General features: G+C 36.6%; 1 protein-coding gene across 2 annotated transcripts in view; it reads left to right on the plus strand.

Annotated features, from left to right (window-relative positions):
• The window catches only part of NIPBL (NIPBL cohesin loading factor), a 210,159-nt gene that overhangs the window by 164,492 nt on the left and 21,869 nt on the right, over positions 1-23,798 (plus strand). For both annotated transcript variants that reach the window (XM_059173815.1, XM_059173813.1), the window contains exons 28-34: positions 76-174; positions 276-422; positions 2,499-2,633; positions 3,477-3,575; positions 4,940-4,993; positions 21,221-21,329; positions 22,791-22,927. In XM_059173815.1, coding sequence (XP_059029798.1) covers positions 76-174; positions 276-422; positions 2,499-2,633; positions 3,477-3,575; positions 4,940-4,993; positions 21,221-21,329; positions 22,791-22,927 — 780 coding nt within the window. The remainder of the gene's footprint in view (positions 1-75; positions 175-275; positions 423-2,498; positions 2,634-3,476; positions 3,576-4,939; positions 4,994-21,220; positions 21,330-22,790; positions 22,928-23,798) is intronic.

Here is a 23,798-nt window from a genome sequence, read left to right on the forward strand (position 1 = left end):
TTTGCATGTTTTCATGCTATTTTGTTAAATGTTCCATGTTCTAAAATTTTGAAAATATCAATGTTTGCTTGGCAGATCCTTCGAGTTCTTGGTGAAAATGCAATTGCCGTTCGAACAAAAGCAATGAAGTGTTTATCTGAGGTTGTTGCTGTAGACCCCAGTATTCTAGCAAGGGTAAAGAAGAGTACAAATGATTCTTCTTATTTGCGTACTGCATTCAAGTTAAAGTATTAGCTCTACTTAGTATAAATTATATTTTCTTCATTTCCCTTTAGCTTGATATGCAACGAGGAGTTCATGGACGTTTAATGGATAATTCCACTAGTGTTCGAGAAGCAGCAGTAGAATTATTAGGTCGATTTGTTCTTTGTCGACCTCAGCTTGCTGAGCAGTATTATGATATGCTGATTGAAAGAATATTGGTATGTTTGTTTTGTCATTTTTATTATGATTCATAGTACCTGTGATTTCTAGTATCACATTTTTTAATTGTTAAACTAGACAAGTTAGAAAAGTAGATATCAATCATATATTGCCTAATCTCTGTACTATAGCAACTTCCTAAAGGGGGACATGTTTCTTCCACCCCCCACCCAATCCCCCCAAGAAAACCTGTCAGTGTCTATTTTACATAGCCACCTTAAAGACAGTTTAAACCAGATTAAATATTAAAAGCTGTGGTTTGTGACCCTATAGTGCTGATGAGTCAGTGGGTTTGAAGGCAGGGGAAGCTAATAGGTACTTCTGGTGCCAAGAACTGATTCCAGAAAGGGGTGGCTGGACAGCAGCAAATTCTAATCTCCAGTCTCCCAGATTTAGAAAGCAGAAAAAAGGTCCTCCTTTCCCCACAGTGATAAGAGTTTATCTACCTTTAGTTTGCTCTCAGAATATTATGTGACTGGGAGTTCAAGAATTTCAGCTTCCACTAGCATAAAATCTTGATTGAAACAAAGAATTTAAGGAGAGAGTGGAAGAAATTTTTTCATTTTAGTGAATTAGTCTTTTCAAGAGTGAAAGGCACAATCAATAAGATTCTCAAAGCTAAAGAACTGACAGCACCTACCCAAGTAGTATATCCTAAAACATTTTCATGGTTGTCAAACTGCATAATGGAAATAATTTTGTACATTAAGTGTCCAGTGCTTTTTATTTCTTTTTAAAACTCTTTAATTATGAAAATTTGTGAACTTAAGAGTAATAGTGCAGTGAACACTCAAGTATCTAGCACCATATTTCATCTATATTTTTTGCTAAATTAGTTTAAATTAAATAAAACATTTGTCTACTTCTTCTGTGGATACTTCATCCTACCTATCCAAAAAAAATGTGGGTACTGCTCTTACAAACAAAAACTACTGTCTCATCCAACCAAATTAACAGTCTGTAAATATCATCTAATAACCAGTTTATATTCAGATTCTACAATAGTCCTAAAAACTGGTGGAAAAAACTTATTTTCTAGCGCTTTTTTTTTTTTAAACAGAATCCAGTCAAAGAGCATACTTTGCATTTAGTGATCATGTTTTAAAATTTAGAGTATTCTCTTTTTTATATACTGCCCCCATGACAGTGACTCATTTAAAAAGACCAGGGTCAGTCTTGTTATTTCCTCAAGGTTTTATTTAATTTGTTCTTTTGTTTCTTATATTTCTTATTAACTATAAGATGATAGGGACAGTGGTTCAATTGGATTTTGGTTTAACACTTCTGCTAAAAATACTTCATATAAAAAAAAATACTTCAGGGGCGCCTGGGTGGCTCAGAGGGTTAAGCCTTTGCCTTCGGCTCAGGTCATGATCCCAGGGTCCTGGGATCGAGCCCCACTTCGGGCTCTCTGCTCAGCAGGGAGCCTGCTTCCCCCTCTCTCTCTGCCTGCCTCTCTGCCTACTTGTGATTTCTCTCTGTCAAGTAAATAAATAAAATCTTTAAAAAAAAATACTTCATATGCTGTTTAAATGCCACTATTCTAAAAGCTTCATGTTCCACTTAATTTTGGTGAGCTTATGTTCTAGTCTTGTGTTCAGTGCTGTTTAATATTTTTTTATGTCTTGGATTTCATATTTTAAACGTAAAACAATATAATAACCCATATTTATAGTAACGTTAGTAAGAAAGCATAGAGGGAGGAAATATATAGACCATCTTTATCATGTTAGTAGTCAATAGACTGCCTGATAGTGTTTATTCTTTAATTTTATTTTATCATATTTTATCATATTTCATACATCAAGCATTCTGATATTTAAAAATACTTTTCTGGGGCGCCTGGGTGGCTCAGTGGGTTAAGCCGCTGCCTTCGGCTCAGGTCATGATCTCAGGGTCCTGGGATCGAGTCCCACATCGGGCTCTCTGCTCAGCAGGGGGCCTGCTTCCCTTCCTCTCTCTCTGTGATCTCTTCCCTTCCTCTCTCCTACTGTGATCTCTCTGTCAAATAAATAAATAAAATCTTAAAAAAATAATAAAAATAAATAAAAATAAAAATACTTTTCTGTTCTTAGGATACTGGTATCAGTGTCAGGAAAAGGGTAATAAAGATTCTAAGAGACATCTGTATTGAACAGCCAACATTTCCAAAAATTACGGAAATGTGTGTAAAAATGATTCGCAGAGTCAATGATGAAGAGGGCATTAAGGTAAGTTGAAATGGTGATTTCTTTAAAATTTTTTCTTTTGTGTTTTAAGTAATTTAAGTGTTCATTGTATCTAAATTTTGTTGATGTATATGTAAAATATGACTTATAAAATCTTTATAAGCGAATCAACATTTTTAGATTATAAATTCAAAAAAGGCATACTTTGTTACGTTTTTATTTATAGATCTTATGTTAATAAAATCTGATCTTTCTCAATCAGTTGAATTATATTATTTAATGTCATCATAGTGATTACATTATATGCAGGAAGTTTATTATCGAATTAATTTTCAAATGGTATGTATTTGGTGTTCTAAGTTAAGAAATACTTCTTTGAAAGTTCAATCTTATTCATTAATTTATTTATATATAATTGTCCCCTGTATTTGTTCTTGTGTTTGTTTTTAACCACTTTTCACCAAAAGTAGTAAAAATATTTTTTAGTTTGATCAAAAACATTTGAGTGTATACTATGCAGATTCCGTAGGCTAGGCATAATATCACCTATTTAAAATTTTTACCAATTGTAAAAGATTATAAATTTAAGAAATTAATTGATGAATGTTTCTAAACTGAGAAATTCATGCCAAAAATTCCTGGTAGTTTATGTTTTGATTAGTTATTTATAGCTTTGGGACAGTTTTTTTTGTTTGTTTGTTTTGTTTTAATAAATTCTTTTCTCACCATGGGGCTTGAACTTATGACCCAGAGATCAGGAGTTGTATGCTGTACTGACTGAGCCAGCCAGGTGTACCAACTTTGTTTTGGGTTTTAATAAGAATTTGGGATTGATAATTTTGCCGTTTGTTTTAGTTGTGTAGTTTGAAATTTTCTTTCTTCTAGAAATTAGTAAATGAAACATTCCAAAAACTCTGGTTTACTCCAACTCCGCACAATGACAAAGAAGCAATGACAAGGAAAATTTTAAACATCACTGATGTGGTAAGGACTGGAACAAAGGTGTGGTCCCTGTGGTTGCAAACCTAGTTTAGGCCTACCTACTCTTACGAATATAGAGACAATGATGAGATATTTGGTTAATCTTGACATTTAATACTATGGTTGACCCTTTAGCTGTACAGGTCCACTTATACACGGATTTATTTCAGTAAATACAATATAGTACTATAAGTTGTATTTTCTGTTCCTTAGGATTATTTTTTACTACTATTTCCTCTCTTCTAGCTTACTCCATTACTGTAAAAGTATGATATACTTTTACATATGATATATGATACATATATCATACAACATATGTGTTAATCACCTGTTTGTTATTGATAAGGCTTCCGGTCAGCAGTAAGCTATTAAAAGTTAAGTTTTGGGGAAATTAAAGTTATACGTAGATTTTCCTGTGTGCAAGGGGTTAGCATCCCTAAACCCTGCATTGTTCAGGGTCAGCTGACTTCCCTTTACATTTCTGGAGATACTCAGGGGATGCTCAGAAGATGAGATTGGTATTTCTACATAATCACTTCTTGGCATTCATTCACTTAAGCACTGATACTGAAATTCGCTGTATTCCTCCACTGATTGAAAACAGAGAGGGGGAAGAAGGAAAAGTATATGAAGAGTAACAGTAGCCCAGGGATAGCAACCTAAAATGGGATAGTACTTTTTCAGACAACATGAGTTAAGATAAGTCTCATTACTTTTAATTATACGCACAAGCTCCAAACCTTTTCAACCCAAAGTACTTTTTGTTTTGAACATACATTTTGTATTATCATTTACAAGTTCAACTTTGTTTCACTCATGGCTTTCTATCTTCTATCTAGAAGGAAAATAATAAGCAAACATTTCTATTTGTATTGTTTTAAATCTTACAGATTTTTCTGACTAATTGAAGTTATTATTCAAAATGTGATATCCTATATTTTTTAAAGTTTTTATTTAACTTTAGTTAACATACAGTGTAATATGAATTTCAGGTGTACAATATACTTATTCAGCAGTTCCATACATCATCCAGTGTTCATCACAACAAATGCTCTCCTTAATCCCCCTCACCTATTTCACGCATCTTCCCATCCACCTTTCCTCTAATACCTTATTTAATTTCAATATATTAAACCAATTTGTGAAATATCTTCTAAAGTGTTTTTAAAATAAAATTGTTTAGCATTGGTAAATTACTGGTCTACTAAAAGAATAGTTTACTTTAAAACTAATTTTTTTAATGAGAACATTGAGACATTAATATACTTCAAGCTAAAACATAGCAAAGATTTGGTTTTTGTTTTTGTTTTTTCAGATTTTTAAGTAAATTTCTAATTTTGATAGTTTCACCATATTTTCCCGCTTAGGTTGCAGCATGCAGAGATACTGGATATGACTGGTTTGAGCAACTCCTTCAAAACGTGAGTGTTATTTTGACTCCTGATAACAAATAACATGAAATTTAATAGAAGGTTAGTTCTTTATAAGCTTTATGATTTAAAAGAATCTTTTCAGTTATTTTTTAAGAATTTTTCTTTTGAAGGAGAACATTTATTCAGTATATTAGGCTGAATGTGCTGGTTAATATCCCTATTTAATAAATTATTTGATCCCTGATGTAAGTAAGTTTTCTAAATCAGTAATTGAAATTCTGTCTTCTCTGCCTTCCAGATAATTACTTTTTTCTTATCCCTTTAATTTGTATGTTAGACATGAAATCTACAGATTTACTGATTGCATTAAATATATATTTACATTAATAGTGCAGAATTAAACTACAGTTGTTCTTAAAAATTTCATTCGTAAAAATGTTTATCTCCCTATGAATTTTTTTATTTCAGAAATTTTAAATCGTTAGAAATACTCATCACCCAGCTTCAAAGTTATCAGCATTTTCCCAATCTTATTTTACTCTAATCCTTTGCTTATATATTTTTTTAATTATTTTTTCTTGGCTGTAGTACTTTAAAGCAAACCCCATACTTTATATCATTTCACCATAAACATTTTAGTGTCTAAAGAATTTCTTTAACAGAAATTACTTTTAAAAAATAACCAGAATATCATTATCATCTATATCAAAATAAATATTAATAAGTTTTCCTTAATATCTAATACCTATTTAATGTTCATGTTTCCCTGATTGTCTTAAAAATGTATTTCTGTATTTGGTTTGAGGTTGCTTTGGTTGGTAAGGCTTTTAAGTCTCTTCTCTTAATCTACGATAGTCAACCGCTTACCCCTCTTTTTTTTCATGTCACTTACATGTTTTCCTATAGAATGTCCCACGTTCTAGATTTCATAGATCTTTTCCTTCTGGTGTCATTTAAATTATTCCTCTATTCACCATATTTTTTTCCGTAAACTCTTAGATCTAGAGCCTTAATAATATTGAAGTTCAATTTTGGGAGTAGGAGACCAGGATGATGCTGGATGTTAGTGATCACATTAGGAGGCACATAATGTTTGTTTATCCCACTTTCAATTTAGATATTGTCAACCTAGTACACTTATTATAATGAGTTTGTTCATTTTTTTAATGTCAGCATGAATGAATAGATTTGTATCTCTTTATATTTTATTTTATTTATATTTTCAGCAGGGGAAGGAGCAGAAGGAGAGGGAGGTAGAGAACCCTTACCAGGCTCAATGCCCAGCATCAGCCTGTTGCAGGGCTCAATCACATAGCCATGAGATCATGACCTGAACCGAAATCAAGTCAGACACTTAATCAACTGAGCCACCCAACTGCCCTGTCTTTGTATTTTAAATGTTATAATCATAATTTTTTTTGAAATTAAGATTGTCTCATCTTTGGCCAGTGGTAGTCCCTTCAGGTTGGTCTTTTATACTTTTGATATAACCTCATTACTCTTTTGTAACCTGATCACTTTTTGGCCTCTACAAGATGCCCTAGACTCAACTTGTACATTTTCTGTCCCAAACCTGAAATCAGCCTTTTTTCCAAAGAGCCCTAATTCCCTTTACAGAGAAAAATTTAGATGCTGCAGATGTTCTTTGCTAATAGGTTATTATAGCTTTGGGCCTTTTCCAGAGAATAGAGCTATAAAATATGTATTTTTTAGAAAGGCAAAAATAAATCAAGAATTAATATTGATAGTTTTATTCAAGTTTTGTATTATGAAAGTCTATTTCTTTGGTTTTATTCTTTCCTTTAGGCTAAAAGTCTTGGTTCCCAAGGAAAGGAACATAATTTACTTGCTTTGTCCTCCTATATTAACAAAAACATTAAATACAGTTTATAAGATTGCTTTGCATTTCTTTTTATCTATAGCTCACTAAAGATATATTACTAAAAGTCCATTTTTTATTTTTGAAGGGGGGTGGAGGGCCAAAGGGAGTGGGAGAAAGAGAATCTTAAGCAGGCTCCATTGTGGGCTCCATCTCACAACCCTGAGATCGTGACCACCAAAATCAAGAGTCACACACTCAACCGACTGAGCCATCCAGGCACCTCATTAAAAGCCCTTCTTGAAAGAAATTTTTTCTGTTTGATTATGTCAACAAGCTCCTGTCTAGTTAAGTCCGTTTATTTCTGTCTACTATTGTATGTTTAGCAATATTTTTAATAGTCAACCAGAATTGTGTTCTTGAGGCACAATCAAGATCTAGAGTATCCTTCAAACTTCTTTGCGTCTCTTTATAGTTGGTACTCTTTCCTTGGTCCCAGGAAACAACCAGTCTACTTTTTGTCACTAAAGTTAGACCTTTTGTAGGATTTCATATCAGTGGATCATACAGCATGTAGTTGTTTTTTTTTTTCAAAGATTTTATTTATTAATTTGACAGAGAGAAATCACAAGTAGACAGGCAGGCAGAGAGAGAGAGGGAAGCAGGCTCCCCGCTGTGCAGAGAGCCCGATGCGGGACTCGATCCCAGGACCCTGAGATCATGACCTGAGCCGAAGGCAGCGGCTTAACCCACTGAGCCACCCAGGCGCCCCAGCATGTAGTTTTTTTATGTTTGACTTCTTTTAATTAGCAGAATATTGCTGGTATATTAATATTTTATTCATTTTTATTGCTCTCAATTATCAGTAGTACATACTTATGGTAATTTCTTTATGAACTCACTAATTTATGGATTTGTGTTTCCAGTTTAGACTTTCCTGAATAATGCTGCAATGAATATTTGTGTGCAAGTGTTTGTGTGGATGAGTGTTTTTATTTTTCTTGGGTAAATTCATATAAATGTGATTGCTGGGTCATGTGGTGAATGAGAAACGGCCAGACTCTTTCCAAAATGGCTGAACCATTTTGAATTTCTACCAGCAATGTTCCAGTTGTTCTACATTCTCACCAATACTTGATTTTGTCATTCTTTTTAACTTTAGCCATCTGATGGTGTGCAGTAATACGTTGCTTTTAAAAAAAATTTTTAAGATGCCTTTTTTTAAATCTTCATGGTATTTTCATATGTTCTTCAGTCTGTAATATCTTAGGTTCTCTTCCTAAATCATCTTCTGTATATTACCTTTTATTTCATAAGTTTTCCTAATATATTTGGTATCATTTCCCTCCTAAGTCAAATAATTAGCTCTATGTTACAATGCATTGTGACCATCTTACTTATATTTACATCAGTCATCCCAGATGGGACATAATAATTTCAAAAAGGCTTTACAACCACAGGTTTCATCTGATAATTACAATTAATAAGTGAGTAAGAATTAATTGTAGTTATCAGAACTATTATTTAGTATTACCGAAAAGGACCCAAGATAATATCCATATGTATTATTGGCAAGTTAGAAGCAGAAAGGAGATGACTAGATTTGTAATCTCTTAGCAGTAAATTCTGTGTTCTTATATCTTTACTTTCTAGTCCTCTTTGGCTACTTGTTCATTCAGTCCTTTTTCCCCATTGTGTATTTTACTTTAGTTTCTGACAACAGTTTATCAGTGACACTGTGACTTCGTGATACAGTCATTAGATTAACAGAATTTAATTTATTGAAAGAAATAAGGCTTACAAATATTTATTATAGGGGCACCTGGGTGGCTCAGTGGGTTAAAGCCTCTGCCTTCAGCTCAGGTCATTATCTCAGGGTCCTTGGATCAAGCCCCGCATCGGGCTCTCTGCTCAGCAGGAACCTACTTTCCCCACACCCACCGCCTGCCTCTCTGCCTACTTGTGATCTCTGTCTGTCAAATAAATAAAATCTTTAAAAAAAAAATTATTGGGACGCCTGGGTGGCTCAGTCGATTAAGCTGCTGCCTTCGGCTCGGGTCATGATCCCAGAATCCTGGGATCGAGTCCCACGTGGGGCTCCTTGCTTGGCAGGGAGCCTCCTCTCCGCATCTGCCTGCTTGTGCATGCTCTCTCATCCTCTCTCTCTCTCTCTCTCTCTCTGACAAATAAATAAATAAATAAAATCTTAAAAAAAAAAAAAAATTATTAAGGGGTGCCTGGGTGGCTCAGTGGGTGAAAGCCTCTGCCTTTGGCTCAGGTCATGATCCCAGAGTCCTGGGATCGAGCCCCATGTTGGGCTCTCTGCTCAGTGGGGAGCCTGCTTCCCTCTCTCTCTGCCTGCCTCGCTGCCTACTTGTGATCTCTGTCTGTCAAATAAATAAATAAAGTCTTTTTAAACAATTTATTATAGATGCATTTAAAGAGACAAAACCACTTCTAGCAGTTACAACAACGTGTACGCATAATAAGAGAGCTTAGGAAGGATATAGAGAATAGACTGCCAGAATCATTGGAAATTCTTGAGTCAAGAATAATTAACGTACATGGGTGCACCAGGCTGGCTCTCTCGGTTAGAGCATACAGCTCTGGATCTTGGAACTGTGAGTTTGAGCCCACACTGGGGGTAGAGTTTAAAAAAAAAAAAAGTTTTTTTTTTTTTTTTTTTAATTAAAAACATTTTTTTTTCAATTCCCAACACTTGGGTATCTAGATTGCTCAGTTGGTTAAGTGTCTGCCTTCGTCTTGGGTCATGATCCCAGTGTCCTGGGATTGAGCCCCATATCAGGCTCCCTGCTCAGTGAGGAGCCTGCTTCTCATTCTCCTCCCCCTGCTGTGCATGCTCTCTCTCTCTCAAATAAATAAAATCTTAAGAAAAAAGAATTAGCACACTTCAGCTATTTCCATTGAGCTCATATACACATTCTACTCCATCCACTTTCCATTACTTCTCATTTTTATTATTTTTGTGTTGAGTTTCCTATGGATTAGTGATTCTCAACATATGGAATGTAGTCATCTTTTAGGGAAACTTACAGTACTATAGCTTCAAATTCAGACATGCATCAAACTGTCAAAATAAATAATTTTGTTAGTATATATACACACACACACTTCAAATGTATGAAGATTCACTGCCTTCATAACCTTTAATGAATTCATAGTTTTATAACTTTAAATGAATTCATAGTTTTTTTTGCCATTTTTCAGTAGTCTATGAAAGAGAAATTTCTATCATGAAAGTCCTTGTATTTTTTAATTTCTATAAAGTAGTCTAATTTAAAGAACTGTCAAATCACTATGATAGGTACACAAAAATTGAATTGATTGTTTTAGTGCCACTCATTTTCATTGCTTATGAACCAAGAGTATGATCCTTTTTAGTTTATAAGAAAATACTGGTGGGGTGCTTGAGTGCCTCGGTTGGTTAAGCATCTGCCTTGGGCTCAAGTAAATGATCCCAGGGTCCCAAGATCAAACCCCACATCTGTCGTACTCCATGCTCAGGTGGGGGTCTACTACTCCCTCTACTCTGCCCCTCCCCGACATGTGCTCTCTCTTGAGTGTGCCTGCTCACTCTCTCTCAAATAAATGAAAAATTATTTTTAAAAAAAGAAAATGCAGACAGTGAAAAAAACTTGAATAACATATAATTCATATGTTCCTGGTCTAGTACTCTAAAACAATATCTCCTTGAAGTTTACAGTCAAATACTTTATCAACCAATGAATGAACAGGAAAATTAATATACTCATGTAATTTAATAGTACCCCACATCTTAAAGGAGGAGACTATTGAAACATAGAGCAACATAGATGATGAATAAAAACATTACAAAGAGTTAAGACTTACACAGTAGAGTACATATTCTGATTCCATTTATATAAAGTTCTAAGAGAGTCAGAAACTAGTCTATATTGGAAAAATTCAGAAGAGTGTTTGCAGGGGGCCAGGGATTGATATGGAAGGGACATGTACTAGGGTTCTCCAGAGTAGCAGAACCAACAGAATACTGAGAGGAGAGAGAAAAGCATCTATTACAAGGAATTGGCTCATGGAGTTGTGGTGCCTCTTAAATCCCCAAATCTGCTGTCTGCAAGCTAGAAGTCCAGAGAATCTACTGGTGTAGTTTAGTCTTTGTCTGAAGGTCTGAACCAGGGTACACAATGGTATAAATCCCAGTTGAAGTCAAGAGAAACCTGATGTCCCAGCTCAGACAGAGAATAGTCGGTTTCTTCCTTCTTCCACCTTTTGTTCTTTTCAGGCCCTCAGTGGCTTCTATGATACCCACCCAAATTAGAGAGGATAATCTGCTTTACTCAGTCCACCATTTCTGGGTTTTTTGTTTTTGTTTTGTTTTTGTTTTTAATTTTCTTTATTTATTTGACAGAGAGAGGGAGAGATCACAAGCAGGCAGAGCAGCGGGGGTGGGGGGCGGCGGAATGCAGGCTCCCTGTTGAGCAGAGAGCCAGATGTGGGGCTCAATCTCAGGACCCTGAGATCATGACCTGAGTTGAAGGCAGAGGCTTTTAACCCACTGAGCCACCCAGGCGCCCCTCAGTCCACCATTTCTTTTTTTTTTTTTTTAAAGATTTTATTTATTTATTTGACAGAGAGAAATCACAAGTAGATGGAGAGGCAGGCAGAGAGAGAGAGAGGGAAGCAGGCTCCCCGCCGAGCAGAGAGCCCGATGCGGGACTCGATCCCAGGACCCTGAGATCATGACCCGAGCCGAAGGCAGCGGCTTAACCCACTGAGCCACCCAGGCGCCCCTCAGTCCACCATTTCAAATGTAAATCTCATCCAGAAACATCCTCAGCAATACCCAGAAGTAATATTTAGCCGAGTAACTGGGTATTCTGTGGCCCAGTCAAGCTGACACATAAAATTAACCATGACAAGTCCACTTTGTCAACTTGGCACATATGTATATCTCTTTAAACCATACTTCATGGGCACCTGGGTGACTCAGTGAGTTATGCCTCTGCCTTCGGCTCAGGTCATGATCTCAGGGTTCTGGGATTGAGCCCCGCATCAGGCTCTCTGCTCAGCAGGAAGCCTGATTCCCCCCTCTCTCTCTCTGCCTGCCTCCTCTCTGCCTACTTGTGATCTCTATCAAATAAATAAATAAAATCTTTAAAAAAGAACAAAACATACTTCATTTCCAAAAACAATAACAAGGTCATAGTTCCACCTACCATGATAACAGCTATCCTGCATACAACCAAAAATGTACTAATCTCTTTCCCAGGAGAAAAAAATGAAGCTCTTGAGTGATAGTTACTCTTCTCTTTGATATCCCATAACTTAAATATACTGTGATATGAAGTCAATACATCTTGTGTTCTATGGTAAGGGAATAAGAGGGGAAAAAATTAATTGCTCTTTCCTCTCTCCCTCCTTCTCCCTTTTACCATCCCTCCCTACATACACACACAAATCCACAAACACACACACACACAAACACACACACACACACACTAATGTATTCATAACAAAATAAGTAGAAAATGCTCGTGGCAACTTTTTTTTTTTTTCCTATATTTTGTAATGTGGTCATGGCTGCCTTCTTCTGCCCACTGTCCATTCCCCTTTGCCTTCAACAAGGAGCTCAGCTGGTCTTGGCTCATGGTGGAATGACTCATAACTTCACTCTTTTTTTTTTTTTTTTTTTTTAAAGATTTTATTTATTTATTTATTTGTCAGAGAGAGAGAGAGAGAGGGAGAGCACAAGCAGGCAGAGCGGCAGGCAGAGGCAGAGAGAGAAGCAGGCTTCCCACCGAGTAAGGAGCCCGATGCGGGACCCTGGGATCACGACCTGAGCCTAAGGCAGCGGCTTAACCAACTGAGCCACCCAGTCGTCCCTCATAACTTCTTTCTTGAAGGGTCTTTACCACTAGTAGTCCTGCCTGGCTTGGGTTGATACAGTTTTACATTGACCTTAATCACAGGAGATGGTAATACTAAGAGTTGCCATAAGGGATCTCCTATATTCCAGACATACTCTTCCTTATCTCCATTGTAGAGCAGAATTCCAGTCTCTTTCTGGTAGTCAGGATCAGTCACTCCAGCCAGTACCCAAATTCCCTTCTTTGCCTGTTGATTTAGAGGCATGAGAAGCCCAAAGTAGTTGGGTCATCACCTTAACTTCCAGTTCAGTGGGATAGTTGTGTCTCCAGGTGGGAGCTTCTTCTGGAACTAAGACCTCTAGGTCAGCAAAGCATAAAGTTGCCAAAAATAAAAATTTTGCTAGCAGGTTGCTAGAGGTAATAGTGAGTGATTCCACTCCCATTTCCACCCCTTGCAAATTTCTGGATTGTGAATCCTCGTTGTGGGCTCAACAGCACCAAATACTAGATACTAATTCAGAGCATATAGAGCCTTCTGGAGAATCTTGCCTCAGCCGTGCAGGATATTGCCACCTATCTGGTGCTGTATGTAACCCTTCAAAAGTCCATTCCATGTTCTATCAAACCACTTGGATTCATTGATCAAAAGTAATTCTGTGTAGAATACCATGACAGTAAATAAGGCATTCTATAAATCTACAGGTGGTAGTTTTGGCAGAAGCACTGCATGCAGTGAAGGCAAGTCTGTATCCAGAGGGTCTGTTCCAGTAAGAATATTATGAAAATGGTCCTGTGTAATCAACCTGCCCATGAGATAGCTGACTATTCACCCAGGGATTGGTTCTATGTCAGGGACTCAGTGTTGGTCTCTGCTGCTGGGAGATTAGTCACTCAGCAGTGGCCATAACCACACTGGCCTTCATGAATAGAAGTCTGGGTCACTGAGCCCATGTATAACCTCCTTCCCTGTCACCATGGACAGTTTGTTCATCAGCCCATTGAGCAATAGGGTAGTTGGGAAAGAGGCTGATATCCTCCAAGAAGATACCTACAAAATGAGTCTTCTTATCCACTTGATTATTTAATTATTCCTCTGCTGACATCACCCTTCGGTGAACATTCATGTGAGACACAAGTATCCTCATGTTTTTTGCCCAATCGGAGATGTCTATCCACATGCCTATTTTCTAAATTTCCTTGTCCCCAGCTTTCTAATCCTCTTCCTTCCAAGTCCCTAGCCATCCAGCCAAACTGTTGGCCACAGCCCATGAATCAGTGTAATACAAAGTCACATTTCTGGTCGTTCCTTCTTCCAAACAAAGTGAACAGCCAGGTACACTGCTCAGAAGTTCTGCCTGGTGGAAGAATTTCCCTTCACCACTGTCCTTCAGGGATGTTCCAGTCAGGAGCTATAGTGCTGCAGATGTCTACTTTGGAATGGTCCTGTGTATCGTGCAGACTCAGATGTAAACCAGGCTGAAGTCTTCCTCTCCTCTGCTGGTTGATCATAGGGGATGATCATAAGGATCTCCACATGAGTCCATAGGTACAGGCTGGAAGAGAGACCCTATAGCAGGAATGAGAACCATAGGCATTTGGGCTGCTCTCACCCAGTCACATCTATACCACTTACATTCGATGATGACTGCTGCTGTGCATACCCAGCTTTATATCTTGGGTTGGGGCGTCAGGTAACACCCAGTTCATCACAGGTAGCTCAGATTGCATGGTAGTGTGGTGACTAGGCATTTAGTATCTACTAAGCCCCAGTAGCATGCCAGGAGCTCTCTTTAAAAAGAGAGTAGTTATCTGCAGAGAACAACAAGGCTTTGCTCCAAAATCCTAAGGGTTTGTACTGCATGCAGTCCCCCTATGGGATCCTTCCAAAGGCTCCAAACCTGCTGCTGACACTTCAGACACCTTTGGATCATCTGACCCATGGTGCCAGCAGCTTGCCCAGCAGCCTGGATCTTGTGCACAGTCTTCCTCTCTTCTAGGCCCTACTCTAGCACAGGCAGCATCTCAGGTCACTCAGCAAATGAGCGAGAGTAATACATTCAGAAAAAGAATTTGTTGCCTCTAAAATCAAAAGCCCACTAGGCATTGTGCCTCTCTTTTTGATTATATATAGGAAAGGCCAGATGGAACAGTTTATCCTTTACCTTAGAAGGGTTATCTCAACATACCCCACACCACTAAGACACTAGTAATTTCACTGAAGTAGAAGACCCCTGAATTTTTGTTGGATGTATTTCCCCACCTTTTGACACACACAAGTCTTACCAGTAAGTCTAGAGTGGTTGCTACTTTTTGCCTTTGACAGGGATGGAAGAAAAAGACATCTGCCAGAAGGTCCCAGGCAACCAGGGAATGTATTAATTCACTCAAGTAATACCTTATCTGGTACAGCAGCTGGAGTTGAAGTCACCACATGGTTAATCTTATGCTAATCCACTGTCATTCCCCAAGATCCATCTGTCTACTGCATAGGCCAAATAAGTAGGTTTAATGAGAAGGTGGTATGAATTACCATCTCTGCATCCTTCAAGTCTCTGATGATACCACTAATCTTGACAGCCCCTCCAGTAGTGTAGTATTGCTTTTAGTGTACTATTTTCCTGGGTAGAAGCATTCCTCATGGCTCCCACTTGGCCTTCCCACCATAATAGCCCTCACTGCATGGATCAGAGAACCAACGTGAGGATTCTGTCAGCTGCTGAGTATATCTATTCCAATTTTGCATTTTTGTACTAGGAAATAATCACAAGGTGTATTTGGGGACCCACTGGACTCAGCGTGAAACAGACCAGAGTTATACCTCCACTGACCACCTGACCTCCAAACCCCACCCCTACTCTGACTTATGGGCTACAGCAACCTTTAGGGTCTCCTGGAATTAGTGCCAGTTCAGAACCAACATCTAATAATCCCTAAAAGGTCTGATCAATTTCCTTTTCTTCAGTGTACAGTTAATCTGATAAAAGACCATAGGTCCCTTTGGGCAAGGTTAGGTAAAGAATTAACAGTATATTTTCCATAGAGTATGGGACTCCTTCCATACTTAAGGAATCAAGAGGATTCCTCAGAGAATAACAGAATGTGTGTGTCACCAAAATTCATATGTTGAAGCCTAATCCCTAATGTGATACTAGGAGGTGGGGCTTTGGGGGCATGATTAGATCATGAGGGTGGAGCCCTTGTGAATCAGATTAATGCTCTTCTAAGAAGAAACACAGAGAGATGATCTCTCTGTTCTCTACCACATAAGGATATAACAAGAAGACCATCATCTGCAAGCTAGGAAAAGAATCTTCACCAGAAGATGCTGGCACCTTTGTCTCGGATTTCCCAGCTTCCAGAACTATGAGAAATAAATCTCTAAGCCACCTAGTCTATGGTATTTATTATAGCAGCCCAAGCTAAGACAGAAATTGGTACCAAAAAGTAGGATACAGCTGAAAACAATGTGAAAGTGGCTTTGGAGCTGGGTAATATGTAGAGACTAGAACAGTTTTGATGTGCTAATATTAGAAAAAGCTGATATTTTGAGGGACCTTGAAAGGCAGTTCTGGTGAGGGCTCAGAGAGAAAAGAAGCTGTAGAGAAAGATTTTGTCTAGTTAGAGAATACTTATATTCATGTACAGTATGTTGGTAGAAATACTGACAGTAAAGGCCATTCTGATGGGGTCTCAGATGGAACTGAGAAACATGCTGTTGGACAGCGGAAAAAGCAGTCTTTGTTACAAAGGGGCAAAGAACTTGGCTGAGTTGTTTCTTGTTCTGGTGTTTTATGAAAGCTAGAACTTCAAGCATGAAATTGGATATTTAGCTAAGGAGAGTTCTCAGTAAAGTGTTGAAGGAGCAATTTGTGTTGTTTATAATCAAATACTGTCTCTCCTTCAGCCAGTGAGTGGGTAAAAAGACTGATATATCCACACAGTTTCATAGTATTCCACATCATAAAGGAACAAACTGTTGATACATACAACTTAGGTGAATAATGAAAACATTATGCAGAGTGAAGGAAGCCCTACACAGAAGAGTACATGTTTTGATTTATATGAAGTTCTAGGAGAGGCAAAATTAGTCTGTATTGGAAAGACTCAGAAGAATGATTGCAGGGGGTCAGGGATTGACTGGGAAGTAACGTGAGGGAACTTTCAAGGATGATGGTAATGTTCTCTACCAGTGGTTCTAAGAGTTAAAGTTACTGAGAGTACCTATAACTTGTTAGATACACGAATTCTAAGGCTTTACCCCAGTAACTCAGGGTGGGCCTCCATTCTATATTTTATAGCCTCTCCAGATGATTCTGATATGAGCTAAAGATGTAGATCACTGTTCTGTATCTTGATAGGAGTTTGAGTTCTAATGGTGAATGCACTTAACAAAACTGAGGAAATGAACACTGAAGATTTGAACATTTGATTTTGTGTAAATGTTATCTCAAAGGGGAAAAAAGTATTCTGTTTACAGTTTAGTTTGAAATACATCAAAAATAAGACAGATAAAGATGTATGTGTATGTATACATATGTTTATGTATATACATGCGCTTATGCATATATATAAGCATAAGGCTGGTTTAACATCAGTGTTTGTGTATGATTTAACACCAAAGTAGAAGAAATAAGTAATCACTCCAGGGAGCACAGGACAAATTTTTGATAAAATTTAATAACTTTGAATGGTAACTTCTAATAAAGTAGGAACAAATTCTTTTTTCTTTTTTTTAAAGATTTTATTCATTCATTTGACAGAGATTACAAGTAGGCAGAGAGGCAGTCAGAGAGAGGAGGAAGCAGGCTCCCTGCTGAGCAGAGAGCCCGATGCGGGGCTCGATTGCAGGACCCTGGGATCATGACCTGAGCTGAAGGCAGAGGCTTTAACCCACTGAGCCACCAGGCACCCCAAGTAGGAACAAAGTCTAACAAAATAACTATAAACCTAAAATGAAAATCATGCAAAATGGGAATAAGTTCAGAGATCTCATCAAAATAAAAAATAATCGGCAAGGGGCACCTGGCTGGCTCAGTTGGTAGAGCATGTATTTTTGAGCTCAGGGTCTTGAGTTCAAGCTTCATGCTGGGTGTGGAGCCTGCTTAAAAATAAAAGAAGAGGGTGCCTGGGTGGCTCAGTGGGTTAAGCCTCTGCCTTCAGCTCAAATCATGATCTCAGGGACCTGGGATCAAGTCCCGCATCGGGCTCTCTGCTCAGCATGGGGCCTGCTTCTCCCCCCCCATCTCTCTCTGCCTGCCTCTCTGCCTACTTGCAATCTCTCTGTCAAATAAATAAGTAAAGTCTTTAAAAAAAAATTTTTTTTAATAAAAGAAGAAAAAAATACAGTCATCAGATATGTTGAGATGATTGTAAAATGTATGTGGAAAAGCAGAGAACTAAAAATAATGGTCATTTTTAAAATGCAGGAGAACTGACTTGCCTTACCAAATATAGGACTTATTTTAAAGATACAGTAGATAGTGTGGTACTAAATAGACCAAGAGAACAAGATGGAGAGCCCAAAAATAAGCCTCCATGTATTTAGGATATACTTTTTTTTTTTAAGATTTTATTTATTTATTTGATGGAAATCACAAGTAGACGGAGAGGCAGGCACAGAGAGAGAGAGGGAAGCAGGCTCCCCGCCGAGCAGAGAGCCTGATGCGGGACTCGATCCCAGGACCCTGAGATCATGACCTGAGCCGAAGGCAGCGGCTTAACCCACTGAGCCACCCAGGCGCCCCTGGATATACTTTTAAAATAGAAGTGGCACTGCAGCTAAAGGAAAGAGCAGAGTTCTTAGCAAATGGGGCTGGGACGATTGGCTATCAAAAAGGAATTTTTCTTTTCTTTTTTCTTTTTTCCTTTTTTAAGATTTGCTTCCTACTCTGGGGCCCCTCAGTGGCTCATTTGGCTAGGTGTCCAACTCTTGGTTTCTGCTCAGGTCATGATCTCAGGGTAAGGAGATCAAGCCCCACATCAGGCTCCGTGGTCAGAGACTGCTTGAGATTGTTTCTCCCTCTCCCTCTGCCCTCCCACCACTCCAGCACACACATGCATGCTCTCTTTCTCTCTCTCAAATAAGTAAATCTTTAAAAAAAAAAAAAAAAATTGATTCTTACTTCCAACTGAGTAATCCCCTCCATATAAAGAAAATCTTTAAATCCTTTAGAAGATAATATATGTGAATATATTTTTGACCTTTCTGTAGGGAAAGATTTCTTAAACGAGTTCCAAAGCCATTAACCTTAAAAGATTGGTAAATTTCAGTGTGTTGAAAGGAAGTACAAGAGAACAAGATGGAGAGCCCAAAATCTTTTTAATTTTAAATATTTTAATTTAAAGATATCTTAAGGCAAAAACACAAGTCACAAACTGGGAAATGATATTTGACACACATGTGACATGGAAAAAAGGATCATTATTAAGAATATGTGAAGAACTCCTCTTCTATAAACCAACATAAGGCAAGAGTCCCAGTCGGAAAATAAGTAAAAGGCATGAATAGGCATTTCATACAAGAAATAGCACATATAGCCTATACAGTGTTCAACTTCACTAATAATATGGAAATTACAAATCAAAACTGTGTTTTACATTCATTTGATTAGTGGAAATTGAGAAGTCAGATGATAACAAATGATGGAAAAGAGATGAATTAAACAGTATCTCTTAAACTATTAATTGAGAAAATACTACAGCAATTTGAAAAAATATAGCATTGGGATGCCTGGGTGGCTCAGTCGGTTAGGCCGCTGCCTTTGGCTCAGGTCATGATCCCGGGATCCTGGGATCGAGTCCTGCATCGGGCTCCTTGTCTAGCAGGGAGCCTGCTTCTCTCTCTGCCTCTGCCTGCCACTCTGCCTGCGTGTCCTCTCTCTCTCACAAATAAATAAAATTTAAAAATATATATATATAGCATTATTTCATAAAGTTGAACAATTTATATAATCTGTGACCTAGTATTTCCACAAAAAGGTACTTCCACTTAAAGGTATATACCCAACAAAGTCTTGCATATGTGTGCAAGGAGACAAAAGAATTTTCATTATGCCATCAAAAATGTCTAATTCTATCTAAATTAATTGCAGTATATCTAAACTAATAGCAGTATTAACACAGTAGCCTGTTGCTTATCAGTTAAAATGAATAAAATACAGTCATTTGCAACACCCTGGATTACAGTTAGGGACATAATGCTGAGTGAACAAGGCAAGTCCCAGAAGCCAACATCTAGCATGATACGTTTTAGAAAGTTGAAAATCAGGCAAAACTATAAGCAGTATACAGCTTACACGATTTTTTTAAGCAAAGAAATTAGAAAATTCCTGATAATGGTTACCTTGAAGTGACACAGAAGATGGAATAAGGGAAGGAGCACATTGGGAAAATAAAAGTCCATGGAAATCTTCTTGTTCTTGAGAACCAAAATACAGGACTTATACTTTTGTGTATACTTAATCTCTTGGAACGGAAAAAGAGAAAATAAGGAAGAGAGGATTGTTTTCTGCTCCTTCCTGGAAAAGACTAGTATGTGATTTTAGTAGCTGCTTAAAGAATCGAGTTGTGGATCAGGACAAGTAGAATTTGCTGTACAGAGTTGAAACTGAAAATCGAAATTTTCTTTGATTTATTTCTTTAAGTTGAAGAGGATGTGGGCAACATACATGTTATGTTATACTGATTGCTGTCAATTGTTTTAATCATTTGTGCATCTTGTAGTGAAAGTTTAAACTTGAGCTATCCCAAACTAGCCACATGTGTTTTTGTTTTTGTTTTTGTTTTTTAACTTAATTTGAATTTTTGTTTTTATTTTATTTTAATTCTTCGGTCATGCTAGCAACATTTCACATGTTTAGTAGCTGCACATGTCTTTTGGCAACCATATTGGACAGCACAGATAAAGAATATTTCCATCATTGCAGGAAGTTATATTGGACAGCGCTAGAACTCTTCATGAAAATCAAATACACATTTCAACTTCCTTAATATCTCCAGAGTTGTATTAGCTAATCTGTATTAACAAAAATATACCAAAGATGACTTTACAACTGACCTATGATTATAAAAGTTTGAATTTGTATAGTTAGACTGATCTTTTCTCCTCATCTCCTCATTCCTAATACTTTTCTTGCATTGTTGATTAATAATTTGGCAAAGGATAATACAAAAAAGAAATCTAGGCTTATGTTTTGTAATTTAAAAATTGAAGGTGCAATTCAGATGAAGTTATATTAAAAATGTAATTAACTTACACTTTTTGGATCTATCAAAGACCTTGAAATAAGGAAGAATATAAATTCTTTAAAATAATCCAGCTAGCACTGAGCATTAAGGAAAGTTACCGTTCTCATTTCTCTCAGGTCCTACATACAGCAGTTAAAATATTTCATACTAACATTGTTTGAAAGTGTTTATTAGATATTTTAAAACATTTGCTATAGATTTTTTATTTATTTGCATTTTCCATATTAATTGTTAATGACAAATTGAAAGCTTTTTATGGACACATTTAATGCATTTATATTACTATTGCCTAATGAATAATTATACCGGGATTTTTTTTTTTTTATATATATACATATATAGTTGTTGAAGTCCGAAGAGGATTCCTCATATAAACCTGTGAAGAAAGCTTGTACTCAACTTGTTGATAACCTAGTTGAGCACATTCTTAAATATGAGGAATCTCTAGCTGGTAAGACATTTTATATATTGGTAATTAAGTTGATTTTATAAGATATTTTAAAATACTTTGGGCACATTTCTCAATTTTGCTTCTGGTTCTACTTAGCCTAATAATTAATAACACTTTTAAATGAAGGGGGTTTTTTTGTTTGATGTTGCATCCTAGATTGTATTGTTTAGGTTGACTAAGATTATCTAGAGCAGTATAATAAAAGCATAGGTCTCATCTCTTCTACATCTTTCAGTAGCATAATTTTAAATGTTATGTTGAACAGACATCAAAGTCCAGGTGCTAATACGGGTTTAGCTAGTTGCACTCATCCAAAAACTGCTTGATATCTTTTAAATGATACAGAATTTTCTCTCAAAAATGAAATTGTTTTAACTATGATAAAAATGTTTTTAAAAGATTTGTAGTACATTCCTAATATCATTTATAATTGTTATATAAAATGTGTTTAATCTTGAGCGACATAAAACGGTTAATATTTTTTAAGTTGACAAATTCCGTAAATACTTAATATTTTATGTTATCTGTTTCATTATTTACCAGTTACAGATTTGAAGTTTATAAATAATTATATAAAACTATAAAAGTAATTGATAATCTATTGCTTAAAGCACCCAAGACTAACATTACTTCCCATATCCTAATGTACATTGATGAGGAACAATAGTCAGCCTTGGTCATTCTCCAGAATTGGGAGCCTTATAGAGGTATCATTATGGCACCCAAGGAAATTGTTGCTATCCTTTATATTTTATATGCAGTTTATTTTCTTTCATTTTTTTTCTTCATTTTCCATGTGTACCTCTTTTTCTTTTTATCTCCTAGTTCTGTTTCCCCTGTTTTAGCCTATCCTAGTTTTTAAGGGTGATACTGTTGTCAGTGTTGAAAAATTGCTGATCTCTTCTAAACACTAATTTGCCTCCTGAGAAGCACTGTATCTCCTAACCAGCAGCATTTTCCTCCCACTGGAGCATAGTTTACTTTTCTGAGGTAGCACTGGTCCAGCTTCTTAATTTGTCATGCCAGTCTTTTAACATTCTTCTACCATGGTAGCATCTCTCTTTTCCCAGTACCCTCAAACACAGTATCACCACAGCTAATTTGTTGTTGTCCCCCTTTGCTAACTTTCCCTTACTTACTTCCATCCTTTATAGATACCAGCAACACCATGTTTATTCCCAAAACCCCATCCCTAAACTTAGCTTCCATTCTACTTATTAACTTCAACCCTATACCCCTTAGTGTAAAATTTGTCTTCTATAGCACAGCCTCTTTGTCTTCTTAATATATGTAATATGTATAATAAAAGAAAAAATGTAGAAAGTCTAGTATCATAAGAAATGCTAATTTTTTATTGAAGCATGTATTAAATCAGTTGAGGGGGTGATATTGACTAACTTAAATAATTGTATAATTTCCACTGCCTTGTCATATTTTAGTATCTTATTTCTGTTTTTCCAGACTCTGACAATAAAGGTGTGAATTCTGGAAGATTGGTAGCTTGCATAACCACTTTGTTCTTATTCAGCAAGATAAGACCTCAGCTCATGGTTAAACACGCCATGACTATGCAGCCATACCTTACCACTAAATGTAGTGTAAGTATAGAGCTGTCCTACTTTTCTGTCTTACCATGTAGTATTTTCAATTTAGAATTCACATGATGTCATCCACACTTTCACTGACCAGCTGTGTCTTGTACTCAAATATATGTTCTAATATTTGTGGCAAGTTATCTACAGACATTTTCCTGATGTATTATAAATGAAGTTCAGGCTTCATTTCCTTTATAAGCTCCTCAGTTCAAACCCTCAGTAAATGCTTACTAAATGTTGTAACTACTGCTAAGACCTCAAAGATGAATGAGGCAGAGTTCCTCTCATTGAGAAATTTACTGTCTTTTGGATTCTAAATTTGCTTTTCATTTGTTATTTCAGTATATTTTCTTATATTGTATTTATTTTCTAATACATCAATATATTGAATATGGAAAATCTAGTCTATCAGAGATATTAGGTGCTTGTTTTAAGTTAATATTGCACATACTCTTTTTCTAAGGTTAAATGTGAAAATCAAATAAAACATTGCTTATGTAAAATCATCCGTCAATTTATATGACAGCATGGTGAGTTAAGTGGCTTATTACAAACACTAAATTTTGAAGTAGTCCACAAACTTTAAAATGTAAATAGTTTTTTTACTTGCTATGTTTCCAGTGTTCCTAAAGAACTAATTTTAACTGTTTTCTCTACTAGATTTGCTTTGCTGCTATGGTCTCGTTTATTGGTGATCTAAAATTAACAAGTTCTAGATGAAAAACCTGAGAAATTTTAACTACGGAAAGTACCAGAAGATAAATATATAAAAACAACATATAATATTTCTGAGATCCTCATTCTATCTTTAGGGCTTGTATTAGATCCAGAAATAAATTGATTAATACATAATCTATGGCCAGTAGTAATAGCT

The sequence above is a fragment of the Mustela lutreola genome, chromosome 5 (assembly GCF_030435805.1).
Source record: "Mustela lutreola isolate mMusLut2 chromosome 5, mMusLut2.pri, whole genome shotgun sequence".
NCBI lineage: Eukaryota > Metazoa > Chordata > Mammalia > Carnivora > Mustelidae > Mustela > Mustela lutreola.